Source organism: Chiroxiphia lanceolata, chromosome 1 (assembly GCF_009829145.1).
Source record: "Chiroxiphia lanceolata isolate bChiLan1 chromosome 1, bChiLan1.pri, whole genome shotgun sequence".
Classification (NCBI taxonomy): Eukaryota; Metazoa; Chordata; class Aves; order Passeriformes; family Pipridae; genus Chiroxiphia; species Chiroxiphia lanceolata.
The window spans coordinates 134,924,230-134,943,598 of NC_045637.1; the positions used below are offsets into that span (position 1 = coordinate 134,924,230).

General features: G+C 37.5%; 1 protein-coding gene across 1 annotated transcript in view; it reads right to left on the reverse strand.

Moving 5' to 3' along the window:
* The window catches only part of CUBN (cubilin), a 141,453-nt gene that overhangs the window by 18,804 nt on the left and 103,280 nt on the right, over positions 1-19,369 (reverse strand). Inside the window, 7 exon segments of the mRNA XM_032682519.1 lie at positions 1,673-1,873; positions 8,538-8,687; positions 10,132-10,288; positions 12,555-12,742; positions 14,671-14,896; positions 16,727-16,848; positions 17,709-17,858. Of these exon segments, the coding sequence (XP_032538410.1) occupies positions 1,673-1,873; positions 8,538-8,687; positions 10,132-10,288; positions 12,555-12,742; positions 14,671-14,896; positions 16,727-16,848; positions 17,709-17,858 (1,194 nt within the window).

Genomic DNA, 19,369 nt, shown 5'->3' on the forward strand with positions numbered 1-19,369 from the left:
AGAAGCAGAGAAAAGTCCCCAGGTATCACTAATCCTGTTTCCCACCTCTCCTTGTGCTGAGACTTGCCAGCAGTGAGGGGTGGCTGAGCTAGAGTATGGAATACTTGCTTTAGTTAAACTTTGCAGCTGTAAATTCAAGGCACTGCTTGGCTTCTCAGGGTTTCACACCATGGATGCAAATGAGGCCAGGATGTGGCTAATGTTTGTTCCCAGCTTCAGTGCTTCAGGGAACAGAAACTATTATAAAACCAACTCTAATCTCCATTGTTAGCTTCAGCCTTTATTTTATAATCTTAACCTTAGCAAAAAAAAAAAAAAAAAAAAAAAAAAAGCTTCCCTGCATCCTGTTGATAAATTAGCTCAAAGCCACACACAGTTTTTCATGTTTTAAAGAAGATGCTGTTACCCAGGCCACCACCTTAACAAAGGCAGTCCCATACAGGGTGCTGTTGGATTCAGAGCCCCTGGCTCCTCAGGCTGGCAGCTTACAGCACTGGCAGATAAAGGACAGGACCTGGGAGGATAAAGAATTAGCATTATTCCACACTAGGAGCAGGGAGCCTTTTAAATTTTTTTTTCAGCAAACAATACAACTAGGGGGAAGAGGAATGTTAATTGCCAGAAGCTGCTTTGTATACAACAACAAGCTAATAAGGCTGCAGTCATCTTTCTCAAATGTCAGAAGTCACAAGTCAGATAGCAGCAACTGACTTGAGTGAGTTATGAAGGTCTTTTCCATGACTAACTGCACATTGTCATTTCTCAGTGCCATTCCCTCTGTCTTATCTGTATCAGGCCATTCATTTCATATAAAGAATTTAGCCTTGTGCTTTCTTGTTGTGGCTTTGAACATGAGGAATGCATTAAGGGAAATACCAAAGTTACAAACTCACACTTTGCAGTTAAAAACTATGCTTTCAAACATAAAAGTAGTCTCTACCAGTTAAATCTAGAAAATATTAAAATTGGTTTTGAAAATAAAATCAATCTTTTGGGATATTTCTGCAGATGTAAATTCTGAAGTCAGTTGGAAACTTTTTTTTTGAATTCACATTTGCTCTTTAAAATAGCTCTCACGTGACTGACAAAAAAAGCTTTGGTAAAAATAACTATCAAAAATTAGAAATATATCTATATCCCAGTTTTTATTTACATTAATACCTGGCACTGCAAGAGGGTCATCAAATGAAGGCATATAGATGTGTCTATTTCAAGATCATGTTCTGCTTCCTGTACGGTATAATATAGTTTCAGTATAACTGAGAATAAGACCATTCTTCTCTATGTGACAAAATATTTTAAATTAAATAAGTTAAGTAAACTGGTCACATTTCTCCTTAAACAATGTAAAAACCAAACAAACAAAATAACTTGCCGAAAATGGTTGCATTCCTTCTCTACAGCAAAGGAAAAGTGCTTCAGTTCCTGACTTGGTCCTACGCAGAGCCTTGAAAGGAGAATTGTGTGTGAGGTAACACACAAGTCAGTGTGTTAACATGCACCAAACAGTTCCATGTCCTCGTCCTGAGAGCTGTTCCCCCTGGAGAGGGAAAATGAACTATCTACATCCGTCTGAGGTATTCCCAAAATGAGGTGGAACATATCCTACACTGAACCGTTATCCAGCTGGAATATTTCTACCATATCAAAACACAGGACAGTGTATACTCACCAAGTGTTCTGTATCTTGCCTGGAATCCAAAGCCTACAATGTGGGAGTCTGTGTAGAAGTTGAGCAGCATAGGTCCAAAGACACTGACTGGGGCAGGGAGCTCATTACCACAGAGCGTGATGAGAGGATGGGCGACCACGCTCATCCCGCTGAAGATGCTCACTCCATCATAAAGACAAGCTCTGCTCAGGAGTGCTGGGGCTGCATGGACATATAATGCACAAGTGTTAGCAGCATATTTTACATGTGATTTACTGAGATGCAAGTATATAGACCTCACACGGGATAAGAATTAAATTTTCTATTATTTTCCATTTCAGGGAACTTAGGATCTCATTTGCTTGCTGAGGAAGCAAATGACAGTTTTTAACATGCAGTAAAACTGGGGCAGAAAAAGGCAAAGAGACCTTGTATATAAGACATCAGACTTGTCTCATTCAACACATCCTATGATCTGGAAAAGGCTCTAGGCCCCTTGATTTTGTGGGAGTTCATAGTTGAATGAATGCTCTCTGTGAGAAGATGAGAGGACCCAATGAAAGCATGGATCTCCTCTGCAGATAAAAGCAACACACCTTTTGTTACAGGCAACTAACTACCTGATATTTCTTTCCCCTAATGCAGAACACAGCACTCAGTGCAGGGACTATTAAATCATTAAGAGTGAGATTTTTGGAAAATGAAAAAGTAGGCCATGCAGTAGCCTGTTTCAGAGCTCACTTCTTTCTCCCTACGTTCCCTCAAACTTTTGAGTACCTAATCCCCGGTTCTTCAGCTTGACTCAGAAGACAAAAAAAAAAAAAGTAAATGTAGTCTTGCAATGATTTTCAAAAGCAATCTGTCTGAGGGGGGAAATCAGTGCAGATATTAAGCTGAGTGAAAAAAAGCACTAAGAAACACAGAAACGGGGAGTTTGGCATTCTATTTTTTTTTTCCCATTGGTTTCAAATTTCTCATTTGCACTTAGCTTTCTGGAGGAATGAGCCATTCTCTCTGTCTCCCTGCCCTACCTACTGGACTTTCTAGCCACCTATTTGCAAACAGATTCAACTGAGGCAAGAGGTCTCAAAAATAGTAAGTTCATATAAATTTTGTGAAGGTCAGTAGCTGAATTAGAGTGCCAGAGGAATGTCCTCAAAGAAGGACAAGTTGTGCTTTCAGTGTAAGGGCTGTGAGTTCAGGCAGAGACCTGCTGAACACCAGCCACCAGCACCCTGGGAGCTCAGAGCCGTGGCACCACCTCCCTGCCCAGCTGGGAGCTGTAAGCATGGGGAGAAGTTGGTGGTACCCAAGCTCATAGCACCAAGGGATGTATGGTGGGAGCAAGAACAGAGCCACATGAGTTGTGCAAGAAAGCTGGATTAATGATGTCAGTGAAAAACACAGCACACACCTACTGAAAAATGAGTTTCATTAGCTGTTATGCTTAAAAAAGAACTTAATGGGTTTTTTGCCTTTTGCATCATTTACAAACTTAATGGAAGCTGGGATGTCACATGTTTATTGAGAGTAAGTTACCATGTTTAATGACCTGTTAGCAATAATGGAGCAGTTATTTAAACTGCAAAGGCTTAATAGGGAATTATCTAAATTTAATAGGACTGATACTGAGCCTACTGTCTCAGTGGAGTGATTCCTTCATGTTGTCCAGTCAAAACAAGCTTCTTTCTATTGTAGGAAACAGGATGACTCAAATTGAACAGGATGACAAATAGGAATGGAGTGATAATTCTGTTTCATGAGAACAACAGAGTGATCTCAGCAGTCAGGTGTATTTTAGATCCTCTCTGGAGATTTAATTTTAAAAATTCCTTCTGTCTCAGTGAAGACAACAGACTTTACAATTATGTCAATACGGAAATATGACATGGTGCTTTTCTGACTCTAATAAGAGTAACTAAGCTGAAAACCAGCCACATTAGATAGCTGATTACACTGTTAGTAAAATAATTAATAAAAATATTCTTCATGTCCTATCCTGTTATTAGAATACTTGATAATGTGATACAATTAAAAAAACTATAATACTTTTAGAATGCAAATGAAAAAAGAAATCAAGATGAATGCAATTTCAGAATGGAAAACATTTAAGAAATCAACTTAGGTAATTTTCTGTAAAGACTCTGGAGAAAGACATGAAGTGAAATAGATTTCTCAGCAAAGCAAATGTCCATAATACTCATCATGAGTTGATTTGAACTGCTGCACTGGAAAATATAAGATGGTTGATGTAGGATTGTAAGCAAAATACTTAATTTCTAGCTTTGAATCCTCATTGTTTGGGCCAATATCAGTTATGACTCATGGATCCTGGCAAGACTGATAATTGTTTGATCTCTACCCTGTAGCTCATTCTCATGTTTACACTTTCCTTAATTTCTCACCATATTAAATGCATTATTCTGTAAATAATCCTCAGCCTCAGATTCTCCTCATATCATACTTTCAGCCTCTACACGTATTCAGCACATCATCAGTAATTCTTCTCTGTAGCTTATTTCTGCTAATCATGTAATCTTAGATCTTTTCTAGACCAATTTCCGTCCCTTACACTACAATGGAACAGCTTTCATGAGTCTCCAGAGATGTGTTCTTAGCCAGATGTAAGACACATATCCTCTTTGAGCTGACAACCACTTTTCACATAGCCAGCACTGTTTTTCTTCATAAAACCTTGTCTCCTAAGAGCTTTTGCTCATCCTTCTGGTATTACTGTATCTTCTCTTCTGATTCATCCATGAGGATTCAATGAGATAACTTCTTTCTGGTCTTTCTCTCTTTATCTGCACGTTAGCTCTGTATAATCTCATTTGCAAGGCCAGATGCAACTACTATCTCTGTGCTGATGACCCCATAAGTTTCCAGTGACTATCTTTCAGATAAATGCCTGTCCTTCCACATAGCTATGACTTTCATCTGAGAAACAGTGATTTTTCCAACATGGATACTGTACCGTTCAGTCCTCTAGCCTTGACAGTATGTCTTCCAAACACTTCTGGAGAGATCATTTATTTGGCCTGACATTTTGAACATATCCCTGTTTCTTTGAATTGCTGCATGCATTTGCTTTCAAGGCCTTTTTTATCTATCTGCACTCTATTTATCATCTCTTGGTACCATTCAGCATGGATACATTGACTCCTGCCTCCAAAGTTCACATGATAAGAGATTCAGTTGTCCTTACATTACATTTTGAAATATGCCTTTGGGTAGTCTCCTTTCCATTTAGCAGAAAATTCTGTCCAGTCTCATTATTCTTCATAAAATAATTTATTTGATATGATGCCTGCACAAAAACCTTGACCAAATTTGGGCCCCTTACTATCTAATCACTATTATCAATTTCCTCTTTCCATCTCCTTGTCTATAGTCATAGATTCTGTTTCATTTAGTTTTGAGGTAGAACCTGTCTTTCTGTTTAAAGCTTATAAAACTTAAAACAGTAAGATTTTGTTTCACAACTGGTTGCTGATATAAGTGGCAATACAATTAGTAATTACTAAAGTAGTAGTATTATGCAGAAATATAGCCTGTGCAATGTGTTAACCAGCTTCATAGCACAAGATATTGTTTTGAAAGCAAGGAATTACAAATCTTTCTCATATATATCCTCTTTCAAAATAATCTATTGCAAAACTTGTCTGTTTTCTGAATTGCCTAGTAACAACTGAGAAAGCAGATAGAGCAGACTCCAAAATAAAGCTGTGACTCTATCCTAGATTGCAAAATTACAGATGCATGTTTAAAAAGAAGAAGAGAAATAAACAAGTTATTAAAACATTTTTCAGGTCAAACATTTTTCGGTATCAACACAAAGCAGTAGTTTTGTAGGCAGAATGTATAAATACTACAGAATTCTAAGCAGATATTGCAGGAAGCCTATGTCCCTTTTCCCTATTTTTCCACTCTTTGGGACTCTGGCTTTATTGGATATTATACTCATACTTGAAGAGTATAACAGCCTTTTAATAATACACTCCTATAGCTGTCCTAGAGGTGCATTTGTAGGGATGTTAATCTGAATAAAGCTTATGTACGCAAAACTGTATGTGGTTAAATATTTCTTAGATAATAAGTCTATTAAGGTAGATAAATAAGGAGTTTTTTTACTAATTCTAATGTTTGATTTGTATAGACCTTTGATCCAAGTAGGGAGTACATATGGAAGATGACACTTATCACTGTAACAGAAGTAGGGCTGAGAAAACAAACTCGTTTGGTTCTTCATAAAATAACCAAGCACAACAATGCAGGTGGTACTACAAGAAGCAAGTGGCAACTTACACAATTTCATGAAATTGGAAAATCAAGAGAGTTCTGTGCCTATATTCAGTTTGGCACAGGAAGAGACATTCTTAAGCCTGCAAGGAAATCACAGAGACTAAGCCAAACTCCATTCATCGGGTTAATCTTGCCTACGTTTTCCTTCCTAAATTTCAGCTATCTTGTGTAAGCTATTACCTATGGCTTCCTGTAAAAATCAACGGGTAAAGAGAGTGAGAGGCCTCCAGAAGGCAATTCACTCCATCTGCATAACACATTTGGTTCTGAGTTTAAAGTACTTTTACACTTCATTATAGGAGGAGATAAATCTAGATGATTATCTAAATTAGATGTCTATTTTCAGGGGCTCTGAGATAAAAATTTTTCTACCTACCAGGAAGCAGACAATTTAGATTAAATTTTGATCACAAAATAAACAAATGCAGTTTCCTCCAGTTCTCTATTGCTCTGTTACTTGCTATATTTAGTGCTTAATACATATTTAATATTTAGTACATGTATGTCATGTTCATTTAGTTCCAGATACTGACACTGTATCGTGGCTGCGAGTTAACTGCCTCATTCGGAGTAGTTCTTTACAATCAGAACAGGCGTCTTATGATAACTGAAAACGTAACTACTCTACAGCAGAGATCTGTGACTAACCCATGAAGTCAATTAATTTTGTAGCAGTTTGTCACTGCACTATAGGCAATTACCTTATGCCTTCTAATATTCTGGAAAAGATATCTCAACCAGTTAAAGTCAATGACATATATATGCCTTACAGGCCTTATTTTAGACACTTCATTCTTTACTAAAAAACCATGGGGAAAAAACCCAATAAATTTATTTTGAGAGGTCAAATAGGTAGTAAATTATGTTAATTGGACATGTAGCTAAACTTTAAAACCTAATCCAGAACATCTCTATTAACATGGTTTAAATTTTAAAGGCCAAACTCAGCAACAATCTAAGCAGGTACATTGCTTACTTGCACATGGAATAGTTAGAAATGTTTTTAGCAGATGCTGCTGAACATTGTCCTACCCTTGCAAAAGAACTAAGAGAATTCACACTGGAAACCCTTAGGCACATGTGCTAAATATATTCAGTGAAACTGCTGAAAATTTTTCACTTCTACAATGATAGCTTGCAAGGAGGTGGTTTTAATCTTCTTTGCAATTTAAACACAGGCAGTTTTTCTTTACTACAGGGTTGTATTTTAAGACTTTGTGAAAAACATTAGTAATCAACTGCTGGAGAGTGTCATACTTTGCTAAGCAGATGTCCTTAAGCTCATATCCACAGTTCTTTCACATGACTCAGGACTTTTAGTTGGTGTAGCCTAAGGAACAAATTTCCCTGCAAGAAGTGCAATATTTTTAGTATTTGTTTAGGTCTATGTTTATTAATATATCTGTATCACTTACCTCTTTGCTTTAATCTTCTTGATAATAAAAGCTTGAATCAATTTACAAATTAACCGATTGAACAGACAGAATACACATCAGTAATGTACTCATAGAGTTGTCAAAGTTGGCACAATCTGATGCAGCCTAATGCTTAGTGTGTCTGATAGATAATGATGCATTCTATGTGAAGAAATTCCCTAATTTCTGTGATTTACATTTCATTAAAAAATTAACTCTTAAAGCAGTGGTTTGTATTAGGGGATGAAAAAAATACTTCAGATGAAACCATAGTCAAATCCAACCTTTGTCTCAGACCTAAATTACTTTTGGACCAGAATATTTTTGAATTCAAAATAGTTTGGAAACTTAAAAACCAAAATAAAAGAAGACTTTTCTCTGACTTTATTGTTTGGTCTGAAGAAAAATTCAAATCACACAACCCATCTTGGTAACAAATTAGTCAAAAATCTCTTTGTCTAGGTAATTTCAAGAGAACTAGATGGCCTCAAAATATATGATATCACCCAAGTAGTTTGGACATACTGATTCCTCTATGTTATCATGGCATCTCCACTCATAAAATTTTGATCCTATCAAAATTGAGAATTTTTTACCACTGTAACCAATGGGATTAGGACATTAAACTTGTTATTGCTTGGCTAAATGCTGCCAAGTTTGATAATTGCAGGAGGGATTTTTGTCCATGGGTAGCAACTTTTATACATTTTCCATTGCTGTAGTCTTTCAGCTAGTTTCACAGTTCTATGTTCTTACATTCTTGTTAAACACCCAAGTATATTTATATCTATTTTACTAGTTAAGGAACAGAAGCATTGAAAAGCAAAACAGCTGACCTAAGATCAAAAAGATTGTAAGACTGAATGGTAAAAAAAGGCAAGAACAGAGAGCTGGATTAGCCATAGTCACTCTTATACTCCAAGAACCTGGTAAATTCCCACCTTCATTGCTGATAAGTATTCAACAGGTGAGATCTATCTTCACTCTTCTAGAAGCCTTCAGTGACTCAAACCTGAACTCTGGAAACTATAAGTGTTTGTCTGTAAAATATTTTCAGAATGGACTAGCAAATTAAACCATCTATGATTTTCCACAATAAAAGACTTCTGTGTTTTCAAATAAGCAGATACACTTCATAATACATACTGAAATTAGGAAGAACAAGTTACCTTCCAAGTGAAAAGTCTCAAATTCTAGGATCACCAGAGACTGTGGTCCCTGATCTATGATATAGTTGCAGTTCAGGTTGTTATCATACTGACGGGGGTAGTTAGGAGAGACAATACGGCCTTCAGGGCTGGTGAAATTTACTCCGCATCCTGCAAACAAATAAATAAGACACAGTTATAATTCAGGTGGTAACATCATCCTGGTTTTACAGTAAGAAAAGAAATAATGTATGTGAGAACCTCATCTCTCCTTAGGAGGCTGGTAAAAACCCAGGGAGAGTAATATATATCACAATGGTAAAAGCAGGTCTTACACATACACAGAGCAGTGTTTTTGACAAACATGGGGCAAGGCCCCGTGTCACACTACAGTGTCACACTCTTAGGTAAGACCAGACCATAGGTACTCAGCCCACTGACCAGAAGGACAATGCTGTTCTTATGGGCATGGAGCCTGCACATTTCAAAATCCCTTAGTACATACAAATGTACCTGAATTGGAAGGAGGGTTACTGGGACACAGCAGCAGTTCAGTCTCATTTGAGAATGCGACTGACATCCAGGAGGATGCAGTCTGCTGTAGAGCCATCTCTGGGTTGCTTTGCTATATGTAGAGGCAGGAAAGGTTTGCCACCCAGAATTTTTCAGGCACACAGAACTGTTCATTTTCATGGAGCTCCTTCTGTTCCTAATGACTCGCGTGGCCTTTTTTCTTTATTTTAAGTCAAAGCTTTAAAAGAATGCAGTGCACAGTGAAATGCTGGCAGAAGATTAGGAACAGGCATATGAAGCCCGTGACTGTCTCCACTAAGAGGTTGTTAGTTGTTACTGACAACATTAGTGCAAACATTATAAAAACAAAAGCAGTTTCAGTTCAGAATTCTGCATACTTCAATATTGTCTTCATCTAAGCACTTGATTTCTCACTAGTTTAATCTGAATCCTGCGAAGGAAAAGTGGTTTCCTTTGGCAGCATCCTACAAAAAAAACCCCAAACAACCTATGGCAGCTAAGAACTACCTCCTCCACTTTTGGTGGGTTTGACTGTCACAAAGCACATGCCATGCTTAAAGAAATGGACAGGCCAACCCAAGAAATACCACTTGAGCTACATGAAACGTAAATACAACAAAACAAAGCAAAGGCCAGAGCAGGTAGTGAGGAATTTATGTGAAGGGCATGGACTACACCGTACACAGGAGAAATTGCCACAGTTTCAGCATGTGCCTTGAAAAGAAGATGAGACATAAAAATTCTGAAGGAAGAGCAGATCCTTTTTAAGATTACAGCTTTTGCTTCCATGTAGTTTAACTACAGAGAAATAATTTTTTTTACGATTAAAGCCCATTCTTTTCTTCTGGGCACAGTGAAATGACAAAGGTGGCTAAGAATAACTATAAAGTTAGAGCTTCATGGTGGACTTCTGGCAAGAGCAACACTGGAGCTCCATTGCATTCAGTATGGAAACTCTTGGTTTCCAAATCTGGGCAGAGGCTTCAATACCTTGTTGGACCGGGACCTGAATTGCTACACAGAGATCAAACTAATCCCAAAAAGACTAATAGAGCAGCCATCTGGCTTTAATATTACTTACTGCTTATGAAAGATGCAGAGAAACCTGGTGCAGGAGTATCCTGAGACTGAAATACTGTAGTTATCACATTGTTTGGAGCAACAACAGGATCAGGAGCTGACCTTCCACATCCTGTGGCTAATAAAGCTGTTTCTTCTTCATCCTTTCCTCTCCACACCTGACAAGGCCAGATTGGAAATTGTTTAGTGCTTTCAAAGACCAAGTAGGTTATGGAAACCCACCAGAAATTACATATGCAATTTTTCTTTCCAAAGACTTAGGTTAAGATTCATCTCACACTGAATCAAAGAGATCTAAATTGGAGCTAATCCCTGCACTCAGGGGAGTGAATCACAGTGATTAACTTTGGTTGCCAGGGACCTCTGAAGGGCATCTGGAGGTCATTTTCTTGAATCCCTGATGACAGCAGAGCAAACATAGATCAGGTCCAGGGGACAAAACTAAAATATGTTGTGTACAATCATTACCTACTTTCATTTTGTCTCTGTTTACTTATCTCCATACACCCTATAAATATGCATAACTATGTGTACAAGGAATTATTACATGCAATCCTTATGTTACTCATGAGTAAATAAAACAAAAAACTGTAATGCTAGAATAATATAGAGGCATCAAGCTGGGAGATCTGGATTCCTAATATCTAGCCTTAGATAATAAAGGTAATAAAAAAAGATTCCCATTTTTGTTATTTTGCATTTACAAGTATCAAGTCACATAGAGAGTTAAGAAAATAATAAAATTCACAAAAAATATAATGAAGAAAACACTACGATTTTTTTTAAGTATTACTTCAACTGTACCAACAGCCAATTTAAGTTCAATCAAGCCCTGAATTCAAGAAGCACATGCAGGTTTAGGTAGGTAAGTGAAAGCCTCTTCAGATATTTACTTAAATATGCACAGTTAAAACTCACAGTTTAAGCACTGAATTTCAAGACAAATATAAAATGAAACATAGGTATAAATGTTTGATGTTTCTAACCATTTAAAAAATTTCCTGAATCAAGATATTTATGGACAAGGATTTAAAAAGTCTACTTAAATACAAATTATTTACTTTAATAATAAAGTTATTTTTGTTGATATGTTTGCATAGTTTCTTTATTGGTAGTTTATACCAAAAATATATTAAAACCAAATTGTATTTGATATTTAAAATAATGTGTTTTAAAGAAATTGAGAGGAACCAGAACAACCACATGAAGCTCTAAGCAACCATCCTAGAAAGGAAAGGGTTAGCCAAGGGTTAGTCTGTAAGTGTAGGCATATGAATCACCTCATTCATGTGACCAGGTGTTTGAGGCAATGGATGCTCAAAGGATTAATTTTAATAGTCTATAGCCTGGCCAAGGTTTTGCAAAGTCACTATTGATTTTGGATTACTCTTTTGTGGCTGCTCAATTTGGATTAAATGGAAGAAACTTACATCTGTTCCACAGTTTTTCATATGCAGACACCTTCATGCATCTCAAACTGGACATTTAGAAATGGAAACGGACATCAAAACTTTCAGATTTTTCTCTATGGAGGAAATATCCAGTTGACATAGTTCTGCTTATGCCATTCAGGGCAGTTTAGGAATTTTAAATTAAACACCTTTACTGGTTGACATTAAGACTTCCATATTAGTGAAATTTATTTTAACATATTACATCAATTAATTACTGTCTTTGAAAAGACAAATCTGTTAGCTGTAGGGCTTTCTTTCACAGCCTTAAAAAATGAGTGCAACTGTGGTTTGTGAGTTAGTAGGTATGGATCAGACCATCCTGATCCAGCTGCTCAAGTCTTCCTACATGTTGTCAAATTATGTTTGCCCTTTATTTCAAGTGGGAGTTGCACTTCTGGGAGAAAATGAGCACAAAACCACTGAACATATGCCAAATGCCTGAGAAAAAAATGACAATGAAAAATTCAAGGCATGTCCACTTCATTCTATTGCTTTGAAAACAAGAGGCTCTTGACAACATATGAAAGATAAGAATACTATCTTTGGTTTTGGAGATTAAAAAAAAGAAGGATTAGTGCAACTTGGACAGTTTAAACACTTATAAAGAAGTTTGGTAGAATTACAGTGTCACATTCCTTTTTTTTTTTACTCACTGGAGTAATCTTTTATTTACATTGTATTTTCTCGTTATTTCCTCGTTCTGAAATCATATATGCTTTTTTTTTCATATTTTTAATTTTTGGGGCAGCAAGGAAGGTGATGGAATCTCAAGAAGAGATGAAAATTCAGACTATATACAAGCCAGTTCACAAAACACACAGAAAATGGACTGTATTGGTACAAGGACTTCAGTTTATATTTCATTAATTTTGTACCTTGACAGTTATAACCATGACAAACACAAAACAGGATTCTGGAATCATGACTTCTTAAACCACTGCTCTGCTGATCTAACCCTAACAATTATTACCTTCACGTAACTGCTCTGGCAGCTTCCATCGCTATCTGGAATATGGAAGTTACTATGGAAGGTCATCTCCAAGTGTTTGCTTTCATGTGCAATGATGGTCCATGTACATCTGGTGTTCATGGGAAAGTTTTGAGGCCAATGAGGGGATTTGATCACACCATTATCAGAATGAATGATTCCACCACAGCCTGCAAAAAACCAGCAACAAGTGGGAGAAATGTTCAAATATTTTTGGTTGGTGTCAGCTTTGAATGGCTGTTTCCTTTTGTGCCTGCAAGAGTGAGAAAGTCCTGATACCCATTGAAACTTCATTTACCCCTCTTTTAAGTAATTTTCTTTCTCCCACCCCTGCAGTAGGGAGGTAGTTACACTCTAGGGAAGGTCTCTCTTTGTACTTCACTTTATCTTCTGCACAAGCTCGTTCTCCTTGCCAGTTCATACACTTTTGCTTTGGTCCATCTATACACTCCTGGTAAATTGAAGTGAGTATTGCGTTGAAAGACTGTAAGGACCAGGAACACATTAATGAGGAGCTTCTCCTGAGACTTTGCAGGTTCCTTCCCACACCCCACAGCATGCACATCATGACAGACAGCCGTTCAGAAGAGTACTCTAGGGAAAAAAACCCAATCTACTGTTGAATACTTTTTTCTTCTCACTCTGCAACATGAAAATATTGCAGTTCTACATGTGAATCTCCTCAAGCTACATCTGTTTACCCAGGGCAAAATGGTGACTTCTCCAGTCCAGGCAGCCCTGTGGATCTCAGTGGGATTATGGAGAGGGTTGGAAAACATGACTTTAGAAATTGCTAACAGATTCATTTATGAAGAGGAATAACTGGTCATGGCTCTGTGGGAGCTCATGTTTTTATACATAGTACATTTAGATAATTAGAAACATATTTGCAAATACCATGCCAAGAATAATTTACTAGGGCTATGCGTACAGCACAAGCAACCCTTATTATTTCAGAGACGATGTAGTAAAAGGATTAATAAAGAGCAAAAAAAGGTTTATAACATTCCTTTTTTCCCTCTTAATTAAAAAAAAATACAGTTTTAAAAGAAAGATTTTATTTTTCATTCTCCTGTGTTAGTAATGGCATTTGTGTTTAGAAGGATGCAAAGCCAGATTTTGGTCACACATAACAAAAACCAGAAATTCTCAGTGAACAAGTGAGAAAAAAGCTAAAGAAAGGAAATCAGGTACATAAAAAAACCCCAAACCCTCTCACAGAGTGAATACTACCTATACATATTGCACATGTAGGCTAATGTCTACTACATCACTGAAGAGTGGTTTTCCTCACACATGAAATCTCAGTGAGAACAGTGTAAAAATCCTGCTTAAGTGACAGTGTATATTCATGCAAGTGTAGACTACTGAGATATTTAAAAAGACATTCCATCACTACTACTAAAAGACGCTGCTACATTATTAACGGACAGAAAGGTGATAAGCATCAGCCAGAAGGTTTGCAGCTGTAGGTGACAGTAGGGAGCACTTGGCCAGCTCTGTTCTGAGGTAGGAAGGCACAGTGATTTCTGTCCTGTCACTATCTGCCACATCTTCTCTTGCCTTCAGTCCTTTATTGACTTCCTGAGGTACACTGTGCAAACAGTGAGCTACCTTTTTTTAAAATCGAGAGAGCTGATAATCTCAACAGAAGGATGGTAGCTTTGAAAAATGTACCATTCAATCCTGCATGTATATCACCTTCAAAAGGGTACCAACATCTCCACTGCAGTGGAAGAGGTTTAGGCTATTGAGACGTGCTCTTTGAGAAATTCTGTCTGCCTCTCTGTTTTGAAACTGACTTCTTCCTAGTTTTAAATGTTTAAACCAAATCAAACTGTGGAACAATTGTTATTCATAAAATGAAATGTCTCATAGTCACTGACAATAGATACCACTGCCGGGAGGCTAATGGACATGGTATCAATTTACAGCCATCAAGAAGCTGCCAGTATGAGACTTAAAAAGTACAAAATCAGTCTAAGTTTTATTTCCTTGTGTGAGATCAGACAGCAACTTGATTTTTTTAATGTTGCTTTCTTTCAGGGATGCTGAAGATGTTGCCACGTATTTCTTTTGTTAGTTAATGCAAACTTACCTAAAGATTCTGATGTCCATGTTGCATAGAAGCCACCTCCTTGAATTGAGTGATCAGAGTTAAAGATGACAAGTAGTTTGCTGGAACCAGACTGAATTGTCCCAGGGGATGTATTTCCACAATACTTCCCTATGACAGGAGACCCTGGAGATCCACCATTCAGGATAGTAACAGAATCCCACTTACAAAGTGAATGATTTTCAACATGGAAGGCTGTAAAAGTAAGCTGCAACACACAAAAGTGACATTCAGGTGCTAAAACCAGTCACTCCAGGGAGGGTTTAGAGCAATTCCAGCCAGATCCTGTAGCCATCCTGGTACAATGATTTCTGGGTATGCTTAGAAATCCAACCCATGCTTCATGATGCTTTCCTGCAAGTATTGCTTGGAATCTTACCACTATAAGTAACAGCAGCTACTTAGCTTGAAGATAGAAATGGAAAAGGAATGCATAGGTTCAAACCTGGCATTATTTGGACTTAACCATACTTTGAAGCTAAGTACGTGCTTCAAAACAGTCTTGAATATGTGCAGGTGTTGAACTCAAGGCTTCTGGTCATGAAATACAAGTAGTTATGTAAGCAGAAGGCTCTGGATTTTTTTTCTTCCTATTATTCTGAATCAATGTACTAACAGTTGCTAAAAATAATGTTAGTTTCCATTAAAACAGAAACAGTTCCATGGTTCATTCCTGTGGGCCTGGAAGCACCACATAAACAGACTAGGAGGGGCAGGCAGCTTCTGACCCTGTCTTCCTCCCACACTGATTCCATTTGTCCTTGCAGTGATATGCACACAGGTGGGATTTCCAGTTCAAAGATTTAGATTGCTGATGCAGTAGACTCATGCATTTGTTGATGCTGAAATATTGATGTACACTAATTACTGCCTGGCCCCGTTACAATCAGTCTTTTTTTTTACCAGTTTCAGGAGCAGGATCTTTGTAGAAAAGTTTAGTGAACACATAATATTTCCCCCTGTACATTCTGTGTGTATTCATTTCCAAAAGAACTCTGCCTCAGTCAAAGACCAAATACAAATTTAGCTCTAATGGTTTAAATTCAGACCAGCAACTGAAACTGGCATCTTATACTGCAAAATTTAGTCTACCTTCATTGAGGGGGCTGCTACTCAGTCCTTTCAAAACAGAAATCTGCTTCCATCTGCTTGAGATTAGTTCTGCTTTAAACAAATTTGTGGATTAAATAGACATTTTGTTTTCTCTTAAAATAATCCTGTATTCCCTGAAGTAAGTACCTAGGCAGTGGTCAGAATATCATGCACCAGAATAATTAGGACTACGGGTTTGCATTTCTAAGAAATACCTTTTTAGTTGTAAACAAGGAAAACATGATAGGGAAATTAATGAAAGACATTACATATGAAAATCTGCAATGTGTTTTAACAAAAGTGCGTTTCAGATACTTTTCTGACCTGGACCATAAATATCAGTGATTGGACCTGTTCTTGAAAGAATCAGTCAAATAATTCAGTGAGTTAAGTTTCACACTGCTTGGTTATAAAGGTGCTTAAATTGGTCTCTCAGGAGTTTGACTCAAGAAAGTAGTACCTCAGGCACTTGTTAATAGTTATTGGGAAATAAGAGCAGCATCTCATAGATGTTATTTGTACCAGAAATTATGTTATCTTCCAGACCATTAAGACACAAAAGTAACTTTCTAGTGGCTTGTAACTTCTCTGAGGAGAAGAAATACCTGCAGCCTCATATTCATTCTCATGATATTGAGAATATCCATGCATACCTAATAAAATGAGTTATTTTAGGTTTTCTAACTATTTTTTTTAACCAAGTCACTGTTTAAAGGAGAAGTCAGTGCTATGTTTTGAGGTCAAGTTATACTAGAATCCTTCTGATTTTCAAAAAGCACAGTCCAGTTTGGTTATCTTCATTCCCCCTCTTAGTTAAGATTGATGGGGAGATATTTCATTTCTCCACATTTCTGATTTTCCAATTTCTCAAACCTGTTCCTCAAGACTCAGAAGATTCTTCTCACACTGTCAGCTGTGCACATAATCATGACATTACATTACTCACAGTGATGGTTTCACCTTCAGGGGCTTCCAACAACCAGGAGCAGTGAGTCAGACTGCTGTAAGGCTCTGGGTAGTTAGGACTTGAGATAACTCCCCTTTCGCCTGACTGTATACCACCACAGGCTGAAGAAAAAAAAAATTCAATACATTTTAGGAACTGAAAACTATAATCAAACAAATGGAAGATTATTCAGCTTATAATAGTACTAAAATGTATTTCAGTTAGACTGATACAGGTAAGGATGAACAACTTCTTTGGGAAAATTCATGTTTAAAATGTTTATCATTGAATAGTGAGTAAACAGATGCAATGACCTTGAAACTTTGCATTTTTTCTGACACTTAATATAGCTCTGCAAAACCTTAACCAACTGACACTTAGAGCTGCTTCTTCCACCTTATCTTCCATTTACTTATCTCAGACACTTAAGAAAATCAGCACCATTCTTGGACCAACACAATCAAGTAAAAAAGTTGTTGATGTGTCTAGAGAAGCCCCAAGGCTAAATTCAGCTGTGACAGGAAGACTAGTTGTGTTGGCATATAAATGGCAAAGTGGTGTAATTTGCACTGATACGGCTTTAAGTGGATTTCAAAATTAGTGCTAAGGTTCAAGCAGCAGAATGCATTTCAGCTCTGCTAGCACTCTGGAGACCTATTTGAAATAAGTCAAACTTGGCTGGTGCTACCTGTTACATCCCTATTCCCAAGAGCAACCAGCTGTTAAGAGTGTTGCACAGCATTGCAAAACTTCAAATGCAGTTTGGGGAATGGGAACAGTGAGGCAGAAAATAAATCTGAAAATTCAGCTTCTAGCATGTGCTTGCTTTAGAAGGATATAAATAGTGGCAGGGACCGTGTAACTTTGAGGGCCTCTTTAAGAGCTGATCCCATCACGTATATTCTCAGTATCACCAAATGAATGGCAACATTCCCCAGAAGTGCCTCAGTTGGCAAAGGCAGCAGTCTAGCAAGTCATTTACCTTCATATGTGTAATGGGCCAAGAATCCTTTATCTTCTGTGTTTTCATCACTTAAAAAGTGTACCCAGACCTGTGGGGCAGCTATGACTAGTGGTACAGATGGTGCAGCCTGACCACAAAGTCTAGCTATTAGCTCTCCATCAGCATCCCCTAAGTAAAGAAAAAAAAAACCACAACAATTTTTGAGTCCTAGAAGAGCTGCAATAGCATAAAGGAATAGGGCAAACATACATTTCCTTGTGTTTTAACTAGAAAACGGAGAAAAGTACATAATCACACTTAGTAACTGATTTTTTGTTATGGACATAAGGAGAGTGCTGCAGTTCATTGCTGGGATCTAAATCTTGGCAACAAGGAAGTTCTCTCCAAAGCTATATTTATGATCCTTTTAATACCCTGGGCTCCTTCCCTTCCTGCCACCCTGAACACTTTCATTTTGTATGTCTCATCAGAACCCTCATTGTTCTGCCTCAAAACTACAGACTTTTGGGGGGCAGAACACTGGGAAGAGATGGCCCAAGGACTGTAACACATGGAAACCTATTGAATCTTTGTTTTTATGACATCCTCATTAAATTCAACAGGGATTTTGAGTTTTCTACCATATAGGGATGTGCATCATCCATGAACAAGCTGTCACTGCTGTATTAACAGTGGGCATCTCTTTCCTAGGGAGATCAACATATTGTTCTCTGTACGGCAAAAAATGCCAGCATTTGCTCAAATCCTTGAAACCTAAAAGGAAGCACAACACAGTCCACTATACTTCTGTGACACTGCAACTTTGCTTATGTTGGTGTAAGCTCTTACCCGTCACATTGGCAAAAGTATCAGTTTCTCTTTATTACTGATAAATTATCAGGAGAAAGAAAAGAAGTGTAATAGCATTCCCCATGACATCCAGGCAATGCCATTCCCAAGTTCACTTCTCTAACAATAGTAGGCTGCTGGTCTTAAAAGTCTCTATTCAAAAAGCAACTTGTAGCTCCACATGTAATGACAGACTTTTCTTGCAGTAAAGCAAGAGGGAGAAATTTTGGGTGTTCTTCAAAGCCCTTTCACAGTTCTTCTAAGTCACACGGCTGAGTGACTTCATGTTTCTGTCATATATGGTGAGGCAGCCACCATTTGAAATGCCTTGAAGCACAAGGATAAAAAGTGACATATAATAAAATTCTATTAATGTAAAATACAAAGAGAATGGCTACAAACTGCCTTGTTAACATGCATTGATATTGACATTGAGCTGTACAAGCAGAAGGCACTCATGATAAATTATGGTTCAGGAAAAAATAGTAATATCTACTTTGAGTATGTGAAGTATATGTTTTGTGCACTTCTTATGAGGTGATTGACTGTGTGACAGATGTGACACAGGTTACTCAGTCTCTACGGTGTGAAAAGTGACACCTATCATTCCTTTCATGAATGGCCAGCTGGCTAGAGAACTAGACTGCTGATAAACAGAAAATGAAAACAGAAATACTGTGCTGTAAGATTTCATTCAAACTGAAGGGAATGGTCTGAAAGACAAACCCAAGAGTTTCCACAAAAGCCAAAAGTTAAGAGTTTATTTCACTGTAGCAGTATGCTCAGCTGTATTATCGTGTACAGACTACATGCACACACCCGATAATTTAATAACTCAATATAAACCCTTT